Source organism: Xiphophorus hellerii, chromosome 4 (genome assembly GCF_003331165.1).
Source record: "Xiphophorus hellerii strain 12219 chromosome 4, Xiphophorus_hellerii-4.1, whole genome shotgun sequence".
NCBI lineage: Eukaryota > Metazoa > Chordata > Actinopteri > Cyprinodontiformes > Poeciliidae > Xiphophorus > Xiphophorus hellerii.
In genome coordinates, this window is record NC_045675.1 from 5,865,507 (window position 1) to 5,889,264 (window position 23,758).

At 37.2% G+C, this 23,758-nt stretch overlaps 1 protein-coding gene across 1 annotated transcript in view; it reads left to right on the top strand.

The window, feature by feature from the left end:
* bbox1 (butyrobetaine (gamma), 2-oxoglutarate dioxygenase (gamma-butyrobetaine hydroxylase) 1) overlaps nucleotides 1-23,758 on the top strand; it is a 27,595-nt gene continuing 3,837 nt past the window's right edge. Inside the window, exons 1-6 of the mRNA XM_032560109.1 lie at nucleotides 1-145; nucleotides 2,088-2,521; nucleotides 4,703-4,817; nucleotides 21,888-22,086; nucleotides 23,305-23,410; nucleotides 23,555-23,751. Coding sequence (XP_032416000.1) covers nucleotides 25-145; nucleotides 2,088-2,521; nucleotides 4,703-4,817; nucleotides 21,888-22,086; nucleotides 23,305-23,410; nucleotides 23,555-23,751 — 1,172 coding nt within the window. The 5' untranslated portion in view covers nucleotides 1-24. The remainder of the gene's footprint in view (nucleotides 146-2,087; nucleotides 2,522-4,702; nucleotides 4,818-21,887; nucleotides 22,087-23,304; nucleotides 23,411-23,554; nucleotides 23,752-23,758) is intronic.

Here is a 23,758-nt window from a genome sequence, read left to right on the forward strand (position 1 = left end):
TAGAGCAAAGTTTACACACACGCTATGATTGTCTTGTCCCTGTCCACCCCGGCAGGCACGGCCGACCTTTCACCTACTTCCCCTCTCAAGCTAACAGCTGCTGCACTGCTAAAGACAACAAACGGCCGGCGTTTACAAAATACAGGTAACGTTTGTTATTGGCGACAATTTGAGTGTTTTCACTGTTTATTTGTCAGCGCCGCTTTAATTCATAAACCTTAACGGAAGTCGGTAAATAAGCCCACGGGGAAAAGAGGGGGAGTGTTTGTTTCGCTTATATGTTTTTAAACTGGATTCCGGATGTAGCTTTAAAAACCGGCTTCATGCTAACAGCCTTGTTGATAGCTCAGTCTTTAAAGCCAGCAGCTGGCGGCTGTATATGGGATTTCTTGTGAGGCTGTTTTCAACTTGAATGTCGGTGAACTCTACGATAAAAGCTGTGTGTATGCTGTCAAACACCGAGTCACGTGCAGTATAATAGTTGCATGGTATTAAAATATTATACTCTTGCTTTTAAACATTATCAGTAATTTGATCCTTAATGAATTGAAAATTGTTTATTTTATCAAAACTATTAAAGGCTAATAACTAATGTAGTATACATTGTTATGACCAGGGATTGTTTGTTTTTCGTTGAACTAAACTTATTTCAGTTTCATGAAGAGGCAAGTCTCTACACACCCGATTCAAATGGATGAGACCTGTAGATCTTGATGCCTTGCTGAGGAATTAGTTCAGAATTGCAGAATAGAATAGAAATAACCTTTATTGTCCCTCAGTAGGGAAATTTAGGTGTTACAGCAGCAAAGTGACAGACAAGTCCAAGCATTTAGATGTACACAAAAACATAAAAATAGGTCCGCGAATAATAGCAAGAGTAAGAGCAGTAAGAGCAAATTTACATAATAAGAAAATACTGTACAGTTATTTAAAGTAACTGTACAAATAACAGTTTGGAGCAGAATTTGTTAGCAGCGATGGTTATAGAGTCTTAACTGCTGGAAGGAAGGACATACTACATACACTCCTTTGTGCACCTAGTATTCAGCTGTCTGTGACTGAAGGAACTCTTCAGTTCAGCAATAACTTCCTTTACTGGGTGGGAGACATTGTCCAACAATGATGCAATTTTAGGATAAGCTTGTATCTAATGAACTAATCTAACTGCTTCCTCTTAGCTCAGATAAGCTGCTGCTCCAACATAGAAGATGACTGATGTCACCACAGAGTCAAACAAAGTCTTTAGGATTGATCATTTGAATCAGCTATACTGGAGCAGGGAAACATCTAAAACATGCAGGACAATGGTCATTGAGGACAAGATTTGGACATCCCTGCTTAAGATGATTGCTATGAAGCAATATTTCTCAGCAATGGTTCCCAGGGCCCACACCCCTTCATGTTTTAATTATCTCCTTCAGCACAGCTGATTCAAATGATTTTGTTACCTCTACAGCAGGCTATCAAAGACTCTGTTAATCACCCATTCATTTAGTGTGGCAGTAGGGAACGCCTAAAACGTGTAGGACAGGTCCTGCCGACTAAGGTTGCGAAACCCTGATATAGAGCAGCAAGTGTGTCCACCTACAGGCCCCAGGAGGTTGGTAATGAACAATCATTTGACTGAAGTGCTGTAAACTAGGCAACGAACCTAAAGCATGCAGGATACCGGCCGTAATCCTGTATATAATCCTTCTATACAGGATTATTACTGTTTTGATACAAATGATTTAAAAATGTAAATTTTGACAAGTTACAACCACAAACTTTACAATTAAATGAGACACATGTAGACTCTTACTAATTTAATTGGAAGACTTCTGGAGCCAAATGATAGCTGTGGATATTTTTTATGGATATCAGAGTAAAGGGTGGGCGATGCATAAATGAATCCATGCATTTTAGATTTTTATAAAGAAATGTTGAAAATAACATACATTTGCATAAGTTGGCACTGTAACATACTTGATTACGTAAAGGCAGACTAATTCCTATCAGGTAAGGTTTTGTTTGCCTTTTTTTTTTTTACATTAAAGTAGACTTAAATAATTCTCATAATTTCTTTCTCCTTCTACACTTTTTTTTAGTACTGGTGATTAAAGCTTGGGAAGAGCATTTAGAAATGTGGATGAGTACACTTGCACGTTTTGCTCGTCCCGTCTTTCAAAGGAGCCCCTCCCCATTGGTCTGCAAGGCAATGAAAGCTTGTCGTAGGATGGAGCTGCCTGCACCAAGTTTCTGCATGACACCAGTACATATTCGCAGACATCAAACCCTCGGTTCTGCCCCCATGCCTGTGGCTTCTCACTCAATGAGACATGTACGTGCTCTGGATGAGGAGAGGCTGATGGCGGTGGAATGGGAAGATGGAGGCCAAAGCTTGTACCCATTCACCTGGCTGAGAGACAACTGCCAGTGTCCGCACTGCACCCTGCGGTCAGCTGAGGCCCGCTTGCTGTTGATGGCTGATCTTGATATCCACACAGGAATGGATTCTGTGGAAGTTACCAAAGATGGCAAGGTTAGTTGTTACCTAACTCTCATCTATTTCCTATGGTTGATTACTCTTTCCAATATTTTATGTTGGAAAAACATTTTTTGCTTAGTTTTAAGCTCTTTACATTGTGTGGTGTCAGCCCAGTATTGAGTAAATGGGATCTTGTGTTCCTTTGATTTTGAGTTGCTGTTTCAAAAGGTTTTACAGCTTAGCAGTTCAGCTATTTGTAAGTAGTAAACAGCGCTGGTTTTGTTCATTGTTGCCTTTGTTCTTAGCCAACAAAGTCAACAAGGAACAAGTACCAATGAACAAGAAATTTTAATTTCTGCAGCTATGATATTTCATACTTATTTGTAGTAAATGAGAAAGTGGCTGCACATGTAACATAACCCTGCCTGGCAAAAGAAAAAGTCACCACCTGGATTTAATTGAGCAAATAGGTACAAGCCTCCAATTGATTTGTTACTGGATGATTATCTTTCAGTTGGCAACAAGTTACTTATCCCCAACCACTGCAATGGGCTGCTCCTCACTTCTTAACAAACATGCTGAGACACACATGCTGTGGTTGTGGAAAAGATGCTAGTCTGTTTCAGAAGGAACAAATCATTGGCATGGATGAAGCTCAAAAAGACATCTAAGGATATTCCAGAAACTATAAAACTTTGGTTAAGAACTCTGCAACGAATTAATAAAAACTGGAAGGAAAGAGGGAACTTGGAAAAAGAAATGTGGTCAGAATAATACCCCAGAATGATTGTGGTTGGAGATCACTTAAATGTTTGAAATCAAATTGATAAAAAAAAACAATGGTGGAACTCAGAGCTTTACTTAATTGTAAAAATAAGAGCATTTTCACACACACAAAGCAAAGGGAGATCAAAGCTTTGAGACTGAAAAACTGTGTAGCCATAAGAAAACCACTAATCAGTGAGATTAACCAAGGACAAATGCTTTAATTTGCAAGGTACTATGGAAGATTGTCAGGTGGTGATGAGTCTACATGTACCCTGTGATGGTCTGGAGAAGGCTTTTCGCAGTGGTCAGACTCTCCCATCATCAATATAAGATCTTGGTGAAAAAGTAAAACAACATTGTATGGAAGTAAATCTTCCATACAGAAGCTTATGAATGATGTAATCTAAGCTGAAGGGGATAAAATATTGTGCGTGACCGTTTTTTGTAGGTGATTTGTTTTTTGCCTAGGCAGTATAGATTGGTTGATGTTTTTTGGTGGTCGAGCCTTTTGCCTCTAAATTTAGCAATGATTTATGTTTTTGATCCACAAGGGACACTAGAAATAGTTTATTGATTGTGTAAATATTCATCATATTCCCATGATATTATCATATGTTTAATCCTTTATAAAACTGGTGTATGAGTAAGTGCTTAAATGTTCTTTTAAAATATGCATTTATTTTGTATTAGAGCAGTTCTCCTTATAAAATGTACCTAAGTACATAAACTAGATTATTATTTGCTTTTGTATTTCTACTAGTGATGTGTGTTAAATTATATGCACACAACTTTGTGCTCAGGTACTAGAAATAGTCTTTGCCAGGACGAGAATGACTGACCTCTGAGTGCAGCTGCCTTATGATGAAATGCTGAGGTCAAACAGGGAGATGGTCTAATTTTGGTAGGCTAGCCATGAACCTTAGGTCCTCCAACAGAATCATCTCTGAGCTGCCTGCTTCTCCCTAAGGATTCGGCTCCTAAAGTGGGACGCAGCTTTAAGCAGATTCAGTTTTGACTGTTCCAACCATCCAGGAGAGTCATCCTCAGATGTTTTTTTGCCTTTGTTATGTAAATTGACTAAATTAACCCCTGTATAACTTTCTGTTTGCACTGTACTTACTGTTCTTGAATTCCTTGAAAAGTTCATTCTTGCTTTTAGTTATTTAAAAATACTGAAACTCTGACTTCATTAAGTGCCTTTAAATGCGTTTTAGTTTAAAATAGTCAAAGTACATCATCATAATAAAAGATATGTCCTTCAATATGTTTCTCCACTTGTGGATTAAACCATTTTTGTGAATTTCAAAAAGTAGATATTAAGGAAAGAAAACCTACAGTGGGTAGTCAAAAACTAATTTTTTTTAAAAAAGCAATGCTTTCTTTGTTAACATGTTTCAACATCAAAATGTGAAGAGTTGAAAACAGGAACCTTTTGATGAGAATCAGTATCTAGTTATGTTTCTTCAGGTTTCCATTGTGTGGCCCGACCAGCACATGAGTGTGTTTGATGCAGAGTGGCTGAAGAAACGCTGTTTTTCTGATGCTGCCAGACAAGCAATGCAGGAGGAGCTGTTCCTCAATGGTGAGTTTATCTTTATCTTTTCTCTTCAAAATATGTTTTTCTGTATTTTAGAACTCAACCTGTTGTGGATCCGTTTGATATAATATTTTTTTCTGGTGTAGGAAGCGCTTATCAAGTAATCTTTTCAACAAAAATGCTACAAAATAAAAGTAGAGGTAGAATTTCTCTCTGAGTTGTTTCATAAAGGTTTGAGACCATCCCACAAAGTCAACAGTAAAGTCCTTTTATTTTATAGGCCATAAAATAGGAAAGACTGTGTAAAAGCAGAAGTTTGAGATACTGGTTATAGTTATGGTAAGAGAAACAGATTTGATTAGACATACACATATGAAAAATGAACCGTTACCTCTTTGGGACATATAAAGTGATTTTAATGAACATTTGAGTGCATTTGATGATCACTAAACATGTGCCATGTTAACTATAGACTGTATGTTGTTTAAAAACAACACACAAAGTGTCAGCACTATTAATATTAAAGTTATGTTAGTATTAAAGCACAAAGCCATGAATATTTTTCTAGCTTATAACACTCAGTTGAAACTGGAGGATGCCATGTCATGAGACACATACTGTAGTTATTCCAACATTCAACAGTGATATTGTAGAAAGAAACTTATGTCTTTTTGGACTTTAACATAATTGTCTTTCTATGGAAAATAACCCATTGAAACTCATTTAAGCTTTGCTTTAATTCAGCAGTTAAATGTAAGAAACATTGGGCATTAAAAATATGGTACTGATTCCTTAATAGAGATAGTTTTCAATCCTACATAAATAAAAGGGATTATATGGTCCCATAATTTTGAAATAAAGTGCTTCAATGAATAAACTGGTATTGGTGTGTTCACTGATCACTGAAAAAGTGGGAGTTTTCAGTTTAGCTGTGTTTAACAAATGGAAAATTACCTGTTTTTATTTGCTGACCTGGTAACCACCAACCTGAACCAACTGAGGGCAACCTGTTCAACAGAAGTTGTTCTCACTGTTGCTTTCCACATATTTAAATTAATCTTTATTGACATAATAGAAAGAGCAAAATTTGTGAGAAGATATTAGACCAGAGACCAACGGCAGGGATGGTGATGCAGACACAGGTAAAGAGCGATTTTAACTTGCTGAGAAAAACATATTTATTGAAAGCAGAAAGCAGGCAGTTGTCAGGACAGGATTTTTACAGATCTTTCAGAATTATGCTCATTCATACTCTGAAATATTTCTATCTGAATTAGCATAGAGAGAAGGCCATGTGTAGTTTATATTTATTTATATCACTTTCTGTGTTCATGCCATTACATTAAATTATGTGGCTTATTACCCTGTTACCTTGTCAATTCCTTTCAATTTTGTGTGCAGAGTATTAATTTACTTACAGGAATGATAGTTTGCTGAAAATTTCATGTTCAGTGTTGCCATTTGGCATTTAATGATCTGGCTACTTCCCCTGAAGATGTTCAAGGGTAAAGGGCAGCTAAAGCTTTAGATAGTTTAAAGAACTAAAGTCGGTCTCCTGGTGGAGAGCTGTGGCTGTTAGTGATTATTTGTGTTTTTAGCACCTAAGAGGAGGTGCGGTTGAATGTGAGAGGATGACAAATCACTCAATGGACCTCTAAAAAATTTGTTCCCCCCATTTCTGAGATGATAGTTATGCCTCTAACAGGAAAACTGCACCAGTTGCTTTCACAATTTATGCCAGGTACTAAAATGTTCATAAAGATGCTAATTACTTCAAAGCTAATTGTACAAAGTAGTAAGTATTAACACAGGATTGCATGGAAACCTCTGTGCCTGTACTTACTCTTTATTTAAGACTTTGTACACACCAGATAACATGTTAATATGTCCTATTTTGATGAATATTGCACAAGCTTGCACTCGTACAACTTACACGAAGAGAAATTTTTAAAATGCCACAATGTATATCTTTAATAATTGCCGTTCAGACGGGATCGGACAGGATGTTAGATGAAGAGTAATATGAAGGTCCTTCTGGTGTCAGACCCAGTCACAATTTATATTATTTTGCAAAGTATGCTGTAGTTTTGTGACGTGTTGGGGATAATTGAGCTCCTTCCACATGTATTGGGAAAGATTTACTGTTAGCTGTTACCTTCCACTGTAAAGATAAGATTTAGAATGATACTCTCTGTCTCTGTGTTCTGAGACTGGTGATCACTTTCCAATTATTGTTGATCTCATGGGCAAAGAAATAAATTTTTTAGGAGGCCATAAATCATAGCACAGCTGTCTCCCAATTAAAATGAAGAACAAACACTTCGGTGAATTACTTAGTTTCAGAGCTGTAACTAAGGGCAATTTATCAGCTTGCCAAACAGCAGGTGTTTTCTGGTTGTTCATAAATAACAAACCAGCATGTGAAATAAAGCTTATCACTCATGACAATTCATCTCGTGTAGCAATATGAGTGCCACTGGATATGCCACAATGATAGCTCAAAAGCTTAACTAACTTTTTTATATTCTGAAGGACATAACAAATTTGCACTTTATTTTATTTTAACTCAATACACTTCAGCTGATAAGTAAATGAGGCTGAAATTCACTCAAGTGAACATATGTCTTCCCAGCGATTGCTGTTAAATGACAGACTTCTCAGTTTGGTCTTCATCATCTTTTTGCTTTTTGTTTTTGCAAATATTACAAATTTGCTTCAGAGTTGCATTTTGACAGCAATATTATATTTTTGGACTGTCTCAGTTGATTGGTTGAACTGAGACAGTCAACCAATCTATCCTTGAGTCCAAGACTCCTTTGAGTCCAAGACTCAAGGATAGAGTCTTGGACTCTATCCTTCTGTTATTCATACATACTTTTAAATTTAGACCTTTAAAGCCTATTTTTCTGAAAATGAGCTGCTAAATGTGATATTTACTGACTGTCATGGGGCAACCTGGAAGAGAAATTTCCTTTTTGAAATTGAAATATAATGGGTACTTACCCAGTGGTCACAGCTTTAATAAATTAGATAAATAGAACGTGCATTTTTTATTTAGTCGTTAGTACGCATCGAGTGTGTATGTGTGTGGCTGTGAGAAAGACTATTAGGTCCTGCTCAGACATGAACATTAATGGCTTCATCAATCTGGTAAAGCGGTTGTATTCAGTCATTCAGACGTTGCCCGCTTTCATGTTAATGTTCCTCGCTGCGTCATTCAAACAGTGACAAAAAGAGCCATAGTGTGCACTTGATATTTTGAATTTGCATAAATGAGGTACTTCAGTCTTCATTCAGCTGTATCTTTTCATGTTTTTGAAAGTATCTCATTATATCACAATAATAATCCATATCTGTCTGAGATTTGTGGAGTGTCATGAAATAGCAGAGTTGTTGGATAATAGCTCAAATTTAATTTTAAAGGTTTTTCCACCTCAAGAATAGACATGGTCAAATGTTTGTATTCTGTCCTTGAAGGTCAGTGAAATGTTACTTTTTCTTTTTGAAAGTTGAATCGGTTCAAAGAAATTGCTCAATTTATACCTAAATGTTTTTAGTACCAGTATGTCTGGAGTGAATTAATAAAACAGATTTTTTTATGATAAATTCACAGATTTTTTTGGTGGCCCTTGAGACTATTAGTCTTTGCTTTGTAGTGATGTTTTAAGCTATGCATTTATCATTATTTAGTATCATAGATGCCTTTCAGCTTTTCATCGGCTTATTTGAAGGGCACAAACATGCTGCAGGGTACTTTGGTATTGTTGTGTGCACCATACTGAACATGGAGCAGAAAAAGCAAAGGTCAGAGCTTCCTGACAAGCTTAGATTATAGCTATCCATGTTAATGGTAAAGGCTATAGGAGCATCTCCAGCAGCTTCATGTCCCTTTGACCTATTCTGAGAAGACCTGAAACCCCAGCTCGATCAGACTGATGGTCCAGATAGTGGAAAAGGTTAAGAAACCATTCAAAACACTTCAAACTGTATGCAGAGATATAACTAAAATATTACTCTCTGGTCCCTAGCAATTTATGAAGACTCAGAAAGACTTCCACATAGAGAGAAAAACATAAAACAAACAATTGCCAGATTTCACAAAATCGGATATTTCTAGAATTGTATATATAGTATATATACAATACTGATGAGACAAAACTGGAAATTTTTTTCCCAGTTTTGCTCTGTCTAAAGAAGGAAAAAAGTGAAGATTTAACAGAAAAGGACACTGCATGCCTTCTGTAAAACATGGAGGGGACAACCCCATCGCCCAGGCATGTGAAGAGTAAGAAACTGTTGTAAGTTTCCAGAAATTCCTCCATCTACTTTAAAGTTGCTGTAGACCTCTCTGTATCCTTTCTGAACAGTCTTCTTCCTGTTTTTTTTTTCAGCAGTTTTGGAGAGGCATGCAGTTCAGTTTGTTTATTTAGTTTTTTTCCACTTGATGATACCAATCTTCATTGTGTTCCTTGGCATGTCTAATACTTTGAGAATAATTTTGTACCCGTTTTTTGACCAATAACTTTTAGACTTGTTGAACACTCTGCACACCATGGCTTTCACTGTGAAATGCGAATAAGAAAATGTCAGAAACTCTAAATTAGTTCACTGTTATTTTGAGTTAATCAGAGATACTCCAACAAGTGGTTGTTGGCTCTGGTGTAGATGTTGTGATTAATTTGATCACAATCAAATCTGCAGATTTTAAGATTTTCTCTCTTAAAGTATTGGTTTTGTAGTGGTTATCGAGTTCATTAAAGGTGGAAAGACCTGGTGTTTTATTGGGGATGTGTAGACTTTTATGTTCTACACACATTACGATGTGCGCCTTGTCATATTTATGATGTAAAATTTGAAATTAACTTGCCATGCTGATTCAAACCACACACTGTCCTGTTCTGTGCTCTTTTAGTACATTAATTTAAAATTTCTCTCTTTACCTTTTTAAGAAGGGTTACTTTGTCATTGATTTTCTTAAAGACTGGAAGGGAACTCATTTTACAGTATATTTACAATGGCTCAGTACACTTTACAGTCTGCCAGACAGCAGAGGAGAAAGTTCAGCTGTGGAACAAGGTAGCAGCACTTCAGTGGAGCGGGGGATGGACTGCAGTCAGTTTGTGTATACACACGTGGTCCTGAAGGACCCACAGGGCTAAGCGGCTCTTGTTCTACACTGATTAAGAGTTCATGTGTAAGTGTTTGTTAAATTTCATAAGTCCTCTATTCATGTGGAAGTGTAAACAGATCCCACTTTACGGATGAATAGTTATGTTTTGATTTTTTGATTTCTTTAAAAACCTTTACTTCAAAGGTAGAAGGACTTCACAATGATGCTATTTAACTTCTGAGCTTAAAGACAATAAAACCTGATATGTGTGTGTACACATACACTTTGAGTTTAATTATTTCCTCCTGCGCACCGGTTTTGCATTCCTTACACCAGTCTAGAAAAATTTACATTCCTCTAAGATAAATTATGCTTAATTTTACTCTGCTTCCCACTTCCTGAAACAAAGTCCACAGTTTGAATTTCTCTTGTCTTTTTCACGCAGCACAGCTAGATTTTACAGGCCCAAGTCTGCCTGTTTAAGAGTTTCAGCTATGAAAGTGTGGCACTCAGGGGACGCTGAGGTCAATATGATAATTGAAGCTTTGGGGTTATTATTCACCATGCATTATATCGTCTTTTTCAAGTTTGAGGTAATGTTCTTTTCTTCGACTTGTACATTTCTATGGAATTTCAGATCTGAAACCGCAGTTCGCAGTTCACAAGAGAGACATACAAACATTTTACAGTGTACATTTAGATGAATCATGTAAAAACATTAACTATTTCATGCTAAGTGAACTAAATGAACATTTTGTTTCCTGCATATTTATGCAGTGTTTTATGTGATGGAGACAGGTTTAAGATCTACTTGGCAAACAGAATAATTCCTGTTCTCAATTATTCTCAAGATGTTACATGCAATTTTTAATTTTCTCCTCAGTCAAGTCTGCAGCTTTATCTCCATTTTGTCACCATAAGTGTAATGGATTCACATGCAACTGTCAGTATATTTAGCTTAATGTCTTCATACAGCTGCTCCAGAAAAACCTGAACTATGTAAAGTGTTGAGAAATGGTATGAGTCAGTGAAGCATCAAAAAGGCTGATGTCTGTATAACTGAGGGACTTATTCAGACCCCTCCATCTGTCTCTGCCATATGGAAAACTGATTTAAAGTGAGGGTCGAAAAAAGAGCTGCATGTTCTTAAAAATACATTCTCAGTCCTGTCAGCGTCGCCTTTGGCAACAAACAGAATGCTGAGTCTCCAAATCCATGTTACAGGAGTTCAAATAAAGAACTTTCTGCTTTCCAAAAAAAAGTTCTTGCAGGCTTCCCTTTCTGTCTGCTCTCCTGTGTTTATATTCTTTAACACAGGTTTCTGTGGCAATTGGTCTACAGATGTTTGGCCAGGCGAGTTATTCCTGATAAACATTGTTCAGGTTCAGATTTATTTGAGTCCCAAAGGGCAATTAATGTTAAAGCAAGTAAAAAAGAAAAAAAAGACATAGAAATTAGGAGACATACAGATAGCATTAAATACTGTTCTTATCATATATTGTTTCACTTTTTAACAAAATGCTGTAACAAATCAGCATTTACAGTAGCCACTACACAGGTCAATACAAGAGTATGTCCTGAACTCTTATATTTAATTATAATCTCAACTTTGATGTATTCTAGTGAGCTTTTATGTGATACACCATCAAATGGCAGCATATTACAGTGAAGGGGAAGGAAAAGAACACACGGTTTTAATTTTTCATGCAAATATTAAATATGATACATTCTGAAGCAAAAAAAGAAACAGTTTGACATGTGGATCCTGCTCTCTTTACATTGATACCTCTAAATAAAGCTAATTTATTTCAGAAGTCAGATAATAAGTTTTATCCAACTGACCTATAAATAATCAGTTCTATGAAGTCCTTGGAGGTTTGTTAGAAAACATTAGAGAACAAACCACATCATTAGAGCCAGTGAACACTGTGATAGGTTATAAATTAATATAAGATTGTGTTAGTATTTCAAAGGCAGTATTTGAAATCCAAATCTACATTAAATAGACAATATCTCCATCCAATCAGTTTGAGCTATTTTCAGAGGAAATAGCTAAAGAAAAATTGTCTCTATGTGCAAAAGTAGTAGAGAAATACTCCTAAAGACTTTCAGAAGCATTCACTTAGAAGGCGTGAATACAAATGCACACAATACTTTATAGATGATTACTTTAAAAATATTTTGAAAACCGTATAAGCTTTTGATTCCTCCTCATAGTCACAGACATCCCAATAAAATGCAATGATGTAACATGAAAAATTTCAGGGGTGTGAATACATTTTGAAGGCACTGTAATGATTATTTAAGGACAATTTATTTATTCACAGTTCCTGTTTTAAAAAAAAACCTTGTTGTACATCTAAGGTTTGTGTATCTGAGTTGGTGTTGATTAATATTACATCTAATGTTTGAGAGGAAATAAACCAAGAATGTATCAAATATTTTCACTATGACTCTCAAATGGATATGCTTTAATTACATATTGATTCGTGGTGCTTTTGTTAGTCTCCCATCAGTAGAAATCTTTACTTGAATATCACTCACATGGTGTTTACCCACTTCCTAACCTTTAGGTCGCACACAATAATTTTTCTGTTCTGACAAGGTGAACTTTAAATGTTTCGCGTCACTTAGGAGACCGAGGATTTTAAATTGTTCCTGGGAAACGCTTGTGTCAATCACAATGCAGTGCAATGACTCCTGCTTTCACCAATAAATCTGCCAGTGATATACTCCACGCCTGCCAGATGCTTTCAATATTTAAACCATGTCATCATCTTAAGCCTCCCATTTTGTGCCTGTCATGTTTGTTTAGTTGAGATGGGAATTATGACAAATTTTATGTCACTGCATATGGAATGAGGTAAAAATTATGCCCCAAGATTGATATTTAGTAAATGTATTCTGTCTTTCTGCTAAAGATCCCATTACGATCCTCACCCTCAACAAGGCGTAAAGACAAGTGTTTGTTAAGAGCTCGAGTCATTTATTGGTTAGAGTTACCTAATTAGGTTTCAGTAATACAAGCAAGTACCAGTGCTTTGTGTTCTTCGGCCCACCTCCCCTTCACATTTAGTGTGATTTCACACATCAAGTGAACAATGCTTGACTGGTAATTTGATCGTGTAGTGGCAGGAAACAAAAAAGGCTTAATGACTTTCTGCTCCATTTACATTTATCTTTTGAGAAGTGCAGTACTTGGCTCTGAGTGCAAAAAGCAGTTGATACGCACACATTTGCAGTAGAGCTTCATTTTTTTGGCCAGACTGATACATCAATATTTATTTCTTTATTTATTTTCGTCTTTAAGTAGTTATCGATTGATATTTTGTGTGCTTGTAGAAATTTCTACCTTTTTGATTGTTTTTCTTTCTAGATATTAGTTTTAGCCATTGTCATATAAATAAATTAAGGAACAAAAGACAGACGCAAAAAGGCCCAATTTTTTCATCGGCTTGAAAAAAGATATTTACACACACATCAGACATTAAGTCAGACTAAATGACACTTTTTAGGTCAGATGAGTGTTAACAAAATTATTTCCATTTGCTAAGTGTCAGAATAATGAGAGGGACATTTTTTTATTACTGTGAAATGAACATTTATGCTTTTAATTATTCTATTTTCATTTTTTACTTAAAAAAAGTGTTTTCCTTCATTAGGAGACTTTTAATCAGTTTGACTGCCCTATATTTTAACTATTATCAAGTTGCAATAAATGTATTGAATTTGGATGTGTTTGATTGCAATTGAGATGACATTTTGGAGACTTGGTGCTATATAACAAACTCAAAATTTCCATTGAAATTACCATCAGGGGCCTGTATTGTGAAAAAGTTGCCTTGGAGCTATACACTAAATATAGTGTGTGTGCATGGTTGTCCTGTGATGCACTGGCGACATCTTCAGAGTGTACTCTACCCAATGACAGCCGGACAATGGATGGATGGATGCATTACGATGTGGAAACACCCAATCTTGTTTCTGTGCACCACTTACATGCTCTATTGTGTCTTGGCGAATCACTTTAATTCTTATTTGTTTTTAAACAATTCTCTTTGCATATTTTATTAGGTTTTGAAGTTCCTTCTGTGTGGCTTGTTTCTAACTCGTGTTCCAGCTTTAGACATATGATTTTCATAAGTTAGTAATCCATTTCAGTTACACATTCATCATAAACTTGCTGAATGACTTTGTCATAACTCTCCTGCACTGTTTGAGTTTGGACTTTTCTTCATTAAAGCTGCTGACTGATTCTGTTAAGCAGCAGCCGATTTGTCAGGTTCTCGTCTTGCTGGTGGATTCTGGTCTTGATTTATTCTTTTTTTTTTTTGTCAGCCAACAGCCTCTTGGAAGCGTGTCTTTATTTCAGTGGGAATTGTCTTTGTTCTTCCAAACATTAACATAATTTCACACAACATTTAGTTCTTTAGCACAACCAACTTTCTAAACAGTCGCTCTCATATATAAGTAAGTGCTGTGTTATCAGCCTGAAAGTATTTAGGGAATTTGTACTGTAAACCACATCTTGAGTGTTTTTAATTTGTTATAATTAGCTTCTTTCACTGTTAGTGTGTTATAATGGACGTCGAATGGTTTCAGCAACTAACACTTTTCAAATAATGGACTCAGTCCAGGAATTTAGATTCGGCCCTTTTCAACAATTTTTTTTTTTTTCTGTTTTTCACTCACAGCATTTATCTCCCTAATTGTTCACGGATCAGCTATATTTAGGTCACTTCCCACCTCTTTGTCATCTCTTTTGAAATTTCAACATCTTTGTCAGACTGCAGGGAAAGCTTAATGAACATAATGATTGGATTTTTCATTTTGTAAAACCAGGCGTCCTGCTTGGCAGTTGAAATAACACTGAAAGCATTGAATAGAAGTTGCCAAAAAATTGACTCCCGTTTGAGAAACTTCTGCAGGGCTCGGCTTGGTTTTATGCACCCAAAGTTGCAGATGGAGAAAGTGTTAGGTTTGGATTAGTGTGTTGAGGCTTGGAGCTCTCCAGCGAGAAAACAGAAAACACTGCTCACTTTGTCTCCTCAAGCTGGGAATCCAGGAGTTAGCTGCACTGTCATACTGCTGCTCTGTTTTATAAATAGGTGTTTTTGTTGGATTAGTAAAAGTAAAATTAGTAAAAAAAATGTATTTTACTTTGCAATTTGACGATATGTTAGATAAGATATAACCGTGTACCCCAACATAAAACATGCTATCAGGAATAAAATCTGGAGTCAATGTTTCCCTGTTCAGTCATGACTCAAAGTTTCATTATTGAGAAGCTCAGATGGAATTTCCTTCTTTCCAAGCAAAACAGTCATTAGTCATTAGTCAGGACAACATAACGTCTAAAATTAGAAACTGTCTTAAAACTCAGGTGTAGGTTTTGGTCCGTTTTGGGAAACTGTTTTAACACCAGAACTCGACATTCTGATCAATTTCTTTATGACGTGTAGAAAAAAATGAAAACATTTCCAGTTAAATTCTACCTTCATCCACTCCCTGTCTGAAGCCAGAAAGAATTGAAGTGGTGGTCTGTTTCATTTATTACCAGTTTGTTGGGTCTGTTGAAATAGTTCAGTGTCTGATTATTCTCAGCAGACGTGTCAGCCTATTAAGAATTAGGCTTTTTATTAATTAGGCTTTTTGACTAAATCTGTGGGACTTGTTTTTGCATTTTGTCTTAAGCAAATGAACTGAGACACAATTTCAGGTAATCCCTCTCAGTAAAAATAATGATGTCATATATTCAAGGTTACTAAGGTAAATTATAATAGCTTTTAAAAATTTTAGAACAAGCACTGCTTCAGTAATTGCTGTGGTTTCAGTGTGCGACCATACTGAAAGACAATTTAAAATGCGAAATCAACATGGCTTGAATTTTTTTTTTCTCATTTGTTTTGTCCTGTTTTATTTATCCATCAGCACTGTATTTTAGGCTGAAGGTTGTAGTTCAATTGTTTGGCCTTTTCAGAAGCCAGTTTAAAATGTAGTAATACCTGCAGTAATGAGTAACCTTTTTGCCCTTCTCCTTGTTTGTACCTGCTGAAATATTTTACACAAAGTCCCCTGCTGCTAATCTTTTTGAACGTGCTGTTTTAGTGTTGCATATTTCACTGGTCATCCAGGATGAAGGACATAGTTAAGCTGGGTTTTGTTTCGTTCCCAGAAACAGGATGAAATTTTCAGAGGTAGCACCTGACAATAGTTTTTGGTTCATTTCTGCCTCCTTGCATTTAGCCTAGAAGTTTTCAGATCCTTTTCACTTCTCTTTTTAAAATTTCTGTTTAAAACAACTATTTATCTTTTTTTTTTTTACCTTGTAAATAATTAGATAGCAAAATTTAAAAGAACTTTTCTAGTTTAGCTCATGTTGTTGAATTCTTACAATTTGACTTAAATAAATCTCTAAATTAATGACATGTTTTATTGTAAAAATGTGTGAGAACTGTAAAAGGAATGCAAGTTCAATAATATTTTTTTAAGTAAAACTCCTAATAAAACCCCCCAGCTCAAATAAACCATTAGAGATATAATATGAATGAATCCTAAAAACTTACTGAATTGTACACTCTGTCTTATAATAGGTTTAGAGCCATAAGCATATGATGTTAGCAACTGAGAACATATCATTTCTTTACCGAAGGATTAGTAACAATAGCAAAAAGATGTAGTCAACAATGTGATAATTTCCCTGTAAACAGCTGCTGAAATCATCCGGCTACATTTGGATTTATTTTTTTTTAATCTCACGTCACGACCAGGTTGAATCTGATTTTCTATGCTCGGCCGTTTCACAAGAGTTTATACCATCTGGCTTTGAACCTTCCTCAGTACATTCCAGACAGACCACTGAAGTGAGCTGATCCAAGCTCAGAGATAAAACTTATCCAAGTCAAAACAAAAGCTCTGTGGATAACGGCAGTGATTGAAGCGGAGCTTTAAAGGACTCCCACCAGAGGAGAGCAGTGCGGGCCTCCAAGCTTCAGCAGAGCACAGTGAGAGCAAAGCCAAAGTGCCATGAACTGCGTAACAACCACAGGAGCCCGGGCTTCAGGTTTCCTCATCTGGAAAAGCCACTGTAGCACTTTACAACTGTGGGAGAAACAGAGGAGGGAATTGTCTGCGTATACTATCTTGTCTGGTTGTCAGAAGCTGTCCCTTCAAGCACATGCCAGCATTTTATTCCTGTGAACGCCACAGTAACTTTACACAAATGACCACACAGGAAAAAGCTCCAGGCAGTCATATAGTTTGTGTTTTTATTGCTAGGAAGTTATTAAAGAAACTCTGGCAAATTCTGGTAGTTTACTGTCTGTTAGTCATATCCTCTAGGTTTTGCAAGAAAAACAGGGTCGTTCAGAAAGAAGATATAACTTATAAAAATGTAACAGTATTTTTAATATAATACCTAAAATGTTATGCATAATAATGTTCCTAACAAATAAAACATGTCAAGGATAACAGTCCTATCCTTGATATAGACAATCATTGTGCATCATGTTCTTAGAAAAACCCAAAAGATCGTCATGCTTAGCTGCTCTTTAAACCTTAACTTATAATCTAAAACTGTAAAAATAAAATTCTATTACTTAACTTTTATAATTCGCTTTGCAGTCACACCACATAAAGGTTATAATATGCACCTCAGATGTGACAAAAAATGCAAACCCTTTAACCCTCACCCCTGGAAAATACCGTTCAGTTGCAGGTTAAGGGGTTGATATATATAATATATAATGGTGGCAGCATCATGCTGTGAGGATTCTTCTCTTCAGCAAGTAGAAGGAAGCTGGTTGGATGATTTAGGAACATGAATACCGGACACTTATGAAATAAAACCCCGAAAGACTTGAGACTCAAACAGAGATTAACCTGAAACTTACCTTTGCTAATCTGAAAATGTTAGCAAAGGTAAATTTAAAACTGAGTTGAAGAAACTCATGTTTAGTTAATAAGGAGGCAGTTCACTGCTGCAGGACACTGGCTCTTATGGACTGCAGATTAAGATCAAAGGATGTCCATGCTCTAAAAAGGTCCAGTCAAAGTCCAGACCTAAGTCTTGTTCTGAATCTCTGGCAAGATTTGAAAACTGCTTTTCCCATCTGTTTTGAGTTGGAGTTTTGCAAAGAAACGTGGATAAAAGTTTTTGTTTTTTTTTTGTGGCGTACAACACTGTTGAAGAAAAAGCCCCTAAAAGGTTTGAGGTTATTTTAAAATTAATCATCTCCACACGCGGTTCTACTTTAGCTTATACTGTCCCACCTTTCCGTAATACAGCAATCTGCAACATTCAGAAAGATTTCTGGGAGGTGCAGTCCTAGTCTGTTTTTTCTTTTTCCTCTTCTGCTTTTTTCCTTTGCTGTTGCTTATTTTCCCTCATATTTATGCAAATACACAGAGCTACATCAGGTGTGCTTGTCTTAAATGGGTTTTTTTGTTGCTTCTCATGCATGTCAGTACACATTCATCAACACATACTGCAGGTAGGACAGCATGTCCCTGCAAGAAGCTTTTGACCTGATGTAAATACCTATAAAGAGAAATTTTCATAACAGGTTTCTGATCATGTGAAGCTCCTCCACACTTCCAGTGTAACGTGCTCACATGAGCTGATGGTTCAGTTGATATATTTCTTTCAGTCCAATAAGGCGCATCTCGTGGTGGATGCTCGAGACATCTCACTCCAGCAGCCTTCCCTTCTGAGTCTCTTTGCTCTCACAGCTCCTTATTTTCATACTGTGTATGACTTCAATGCCATGTCTGTTGTCAGTGAGGCCCTCTGCGTTCCCCACCATCAAGGCCCTGTGCAGCTGCTCCGCCTGCCTCTGGCTTTGCTTGCGTGTGTGGAAGGACTGCAGCGTCCCAGAACAGAGTCATACTGTACGTTCAAATGCTAATAACTGCTAGTGAGAAGAACAGTCTCTTTGAGTCAAGTCATCCCAACTGAACTAAAATTAAGCCTGGATAACTATTGAATTTTTCATGGCGTTTCTGGTGATCCTGCACTGTCACGTCAGTATATATTTTAATACATGCGTGTGTCTAAGAACATTTTCTCTGAGATAACTTTACTGAATTCAGAATTACTTTAAGGACATGCATCGGGTCAAATATTTTTAGTGCTCTGAGAAACAAGCATAGACTGTGTTTGACTGGTGAGGAGGAGGCACAACATCCAGTGAATCTTTTTTTTTTTTCCAAGAACATCATGTCTTTTACTAAAGTATTCATATCTCTCCACAGTTGATTATGTCTCTACAGAGTTTTTCGTTTTTATTTGGATTTTAAGTTCTAGAGTAATTCTTTTGAAAATGGGAGCCCTGGTCTCTGGGGAGCGCTAGGGAGGCTTCAGAAAGTTGGAAAGAGAATGAGGGAAAAAAATGCAAAAATAACAAAATTTAATCCCATACATCTTTTAAACTCTACATATATACTTTAAAAAATCAAATCTGTTTTTCAATTATTATAAAATATAAGTTAAAATAACGTATTGAAATATTATTTGCCATGTCCATCTTTCTGACTGCCTGCAAGTCAAATTCATCCAGCTGTTTTGCTCCTCGAGCTAACGTAGAAGTTTCTGATAACATAAAGATCTAAGGAGCTGTCCAGCAGTTCTGTTGTGAATTGTGGTGATGAAAGTTTTATTACGATTAAAAATTATACATATATTACATACATATACGTACATATTACGTACAATCGAAATAGGGGATTGTCATGAAAAATTTAATCAGGTAATATATTATGCTATGGACATCAGATTTATAAAATCATAATATATTACGTGATAGTACAAATTTTAACCTCAGAATTCATTTCCAACTAAAATCAGAAGGTAGAAGTTATTTTTTAACAAAAACCAAATGTAATCCAATTCTTTGTGGACTTTTCTGCCTCAGCCACTAACAGTTTTCTTGTAGTATTTCCATTTTTGATACCTCCATCCATCTTGCCATCAACTATGACTCACATCCCTGTCCCACCCGAGTTCCTACATCATGGTTCTGCCACCACCATGTTTCATGATGAGGATAACTTGTTCAGGATGTGTTTACTTAATGTCACTTTCAAATTCAAGGTATTTTTGAATTGGTTAGCTTTTTGTATTCCAAAAAGTCACCATTTTGACCGTAGCATATTTTTCCACATGCTACTTTCCTTCAGTGCACTTTTAATGACTTAATTCCTGGCTCTCATCCTAAAAGGCCAGATTTGTAGAATATAAAACTAGTAGTCTGAGTTTGGTCTTCATGGCGCTGTTTATCCCGCAATCTTTTTCTTTCTTTTTAGCATTAAATTCGTCATCCACGCTTCATAAAACTGCTTTCACACAGCCCACACATGATTGTACTTTTAGTTTCATCTGTTTACAACTTGACCCGATTCTGAACTTTTCACTGTTTAGGTTAAAAGGCCCTCGTTATTTTCTTTTCACCTCACATATCTAACATTTGTGATTAACTCTCCCAATCGTAAACAAGCTGCTGTGCGTCTCTGATTACATGATTAGACGGTAGACATTCAAGCAAGGTTCTCATCTTTTGTTCAGCCCAGCAGGCACATGGTGAACTGTCCTGATAATGGTGAGCGTGACAAGTTTCAGAATGAGATTTGTGCTGAGCTGCTGCTGGGACTGAACACGTACAGGAAGACTACAACCCGAGCCAGAAGCTTTCTGTAAAGATCGACGTCCTGAAGTGAAAAAACTGAAGCACTGCTATGCCTGTGCACGTTTCCCAATTAATTATAGCATTCAGGTTTGACCTTTGCCCAGGTTTCCCATGCTCTCTCTGTTTGCCTCCATCCTCATGACATGTTTTAACAGGCAGCAGATCCTTGAAGTGAGTGAGTTGTGAAGCCAGTAACTGATCATTTGTGACAACAGCCTGGAGGGAGGTCTGCGAGTCATGATGACCACCGTGCTCCTGACTCGTGTAGCATCGGTCTTCGCGCCTCACTGGTTTTAAAAAACAAGGCAATAAAATCACCACTTGAAGTTGTTTTGTTGCGTCTTTAAATTTTCACAGGCCTCAGCAAACAGGCGTATTTTCTTTGGTGGTTTTGGACACTTCTCATGAGAATAAATCATGCTTGGGTTTCAGCAGGAACATTCTGACTCTGTCAAATCCTCGGTTTAGTTCTTGTAGGCTGCTTTGTGCTGCAGCTTTATTAAGCTTTGTTTTGAGCATAGCGGTTACTTAAGAGACACAAGGAGGCGCCATAAACATCAGACAGGTACACACTTCGTGTGAAATCCCCCCCCATCCCCCTACCCACAAATGTACTTAGCAGCTGTTCCTTTGGAAGTCGCTGGAGGGAGGCTGCATGGAAAAAGGAGTGAAGCCAGCTGGGTGGAGAGCAATGGGAAGATTCTTTCCATTTCTGTCTGTCTTATGGAGACGTGCTGTTTTTTTTTACTTTTTTTTTTTTTTACTTTTCAGAGAACCATTCATCTTCAAGTGAGCAGCAGAGTTTAGAATATTATTCAGCTCCAATAAGCAAAGGATGCAGTAATGGATTTGGAGATAAATTACTTCCTTTCTAGAATAAAACAAACCGTCATAGTTGATCTTGTCAAATGCAAAAGAAAGTTTTTAGGACAAGAAAACTGGAAAAAAGAAAGTGTCTATCTAAAAATGTTTGTCTAGCAGAAGTCTTTTTCTCACAGTAAACAAGATAACTAGACGTCAGATGTTTTATAATGCCTGAATTCAACATGTGCTGCACATCTGGACAGCTGTGCTCCATCTTATCAACACAGTCCAACTTACATGGAGGATTTCTGAATGGTGTTTGTCTGTGATTAGATTTACGGTTGTGTCCTGGATTAAAAGTCCATTGGAAAATAAAGCTTCTCTTTTATTAACAAGAACCCAAAACTGGTTCCTAACAGACACAAAGAATGCAATAAAGAAACATCAACGTGAATGCTACCAGCTGTAGTTTCTATGGAGCAGCTTAGGGGTAAAAACCATAATGTGTTTGCATTTCAGAGCGTTATTATTGGGACGCGACGCTGCGTATTCCCCAAGCTGACTTCCAGGAAGTTCTCCATGACGATGGGGCTGCGCTCGCCTGGCTCCTGGCCCTGCGGCGAGTTGGTATCGTGCACCTAAAGGGGGCGCCTGCAGAGCAAGGTCAAGTGGCCAGACTGGCTGAGAGGATTGGATATCTCAGGCTGACGTTTTACGGGTAAGACTGTTTACTGGAAGCACATTCAGCACTGTGACTAAGAATAAAGGTTGTGGAGAATTTTAAATTTAATCAACACCAATTTGTGCTAATATTACAAAAATGTAGGGCTTTTATTTATTCATACTACTTTTTTGAAAGGCTGGATCGCTTTTACAACAAATACCTTGAAATATTTTTAACAATTACAGTTGGGTGCACAAGGTTAAATTTAATGTTAAGTTAATAGTAATACTTATGGGCTGTGAGTATTTATCCCTCCCTTGGTCTTTAGAAACTGTTCTAAGAAAACAACCAGTTTTAACAAACTTGACCAATTCTGATAGGAAGAGCAATCAAATATCCAGGCAGAATTATGCAGGGAGAAAAGACATGTTTATTTTTACAGTTTAACCAGATATTAGTGGGGATTATTGCATACTCTATGCTCTATAGTGATTTTGTTTGAACCTTAGTTGACTAGAGAACCTGTGCATTAAGTTTTGTTTTTTTAAGGTGAAAATTATTCCATGTTGAAGAAAATAGATGAAATGTGTCTTAATTATTTACTCTTATGATGAGTGCATGCAAACTTCTCTACATTCAAAAGGAAATCAACCTTTTTAAGCACAGATGTATAGAGACCGTATGCACGAGTCATTCATCTATTGCTTTGGTTCATATTGACTCCAAAGTTGAGCTTAGTGACTGTCTCTTAGCCTTTTTCAATCACAGCAGTTCATCACTTTGACTTGCTGCAGGGCTGATAGTTTGATGACAGAGAAAAGGAAAACAAACTACAAGTATTCCATCTTTCCAGAGGAATATCCTGGTGCACTCAGCTGCAACTGAAGTTTGAATCAGAAAGCTCTTCCACCAGCAGGAGATGATCTCATTCTGCAGGAAGTGAGAAGTTGGTAGACGAAAACTAAGAGTCTGCCATGAGAGAAGTTGGTAATGACTCGAGCTTCGTCCAGAACGAGGCGTACAAACAGAACATTGAAGATAACTTTAGCTCATTAGCGCTCGACTCATGCTGCATCTCAATGAAGGATCTACTTAAGAGTCTACAGTCTGAGCATTCCTGTGAAGCTGCCCGGTTTCCCCTCAGGGATCCCTCCGAAGTTCATCTCATCTCATCCTTTTCTCCTCGCTGCCTAATTGTCGTTGCTGATCTTCTGTTGCCAAAGTGGAATAATTATAGTGGGGTTTATTAATGAATGTTATCTTTGTCCTCAGGCATACATGGCAGGTCCAGGACAAGTCCATGGCAAACAATGTGGCGTACACTTCAGGGAAGCTGAGCCTGCATACAGACTATCCAGCTTTACACTTTGCACCTGGGGTGAGTAAAATCTTTCTTAAATGCCGTTTAGAGGATTAAACAGGAACGGGATCAGCGATGAATCATGTCTTGGCATTTGGCCTCCATGACTTCAGAGCCTTAAAGGGAGCATTTGCTCGGCATGTGTGCCTCGGCCTGCTGTAGGTGCAGTTCCTGCACTGCATTAACCAGGCAAAGGAAGGAGGGGAGAGCGAAGTGGTGGACGGCTTCCACATGGCTGAGCAGCTGCAGCGAGAAGATCCGGAGGCCTTCCGGACGCTCACCTCGCTCCGTGTGGACTTCACCGACACCGGGACGGACTACTGCGACTTCATGCTGCAGTCCAAGAATCGGATCATCGAGTAAGTA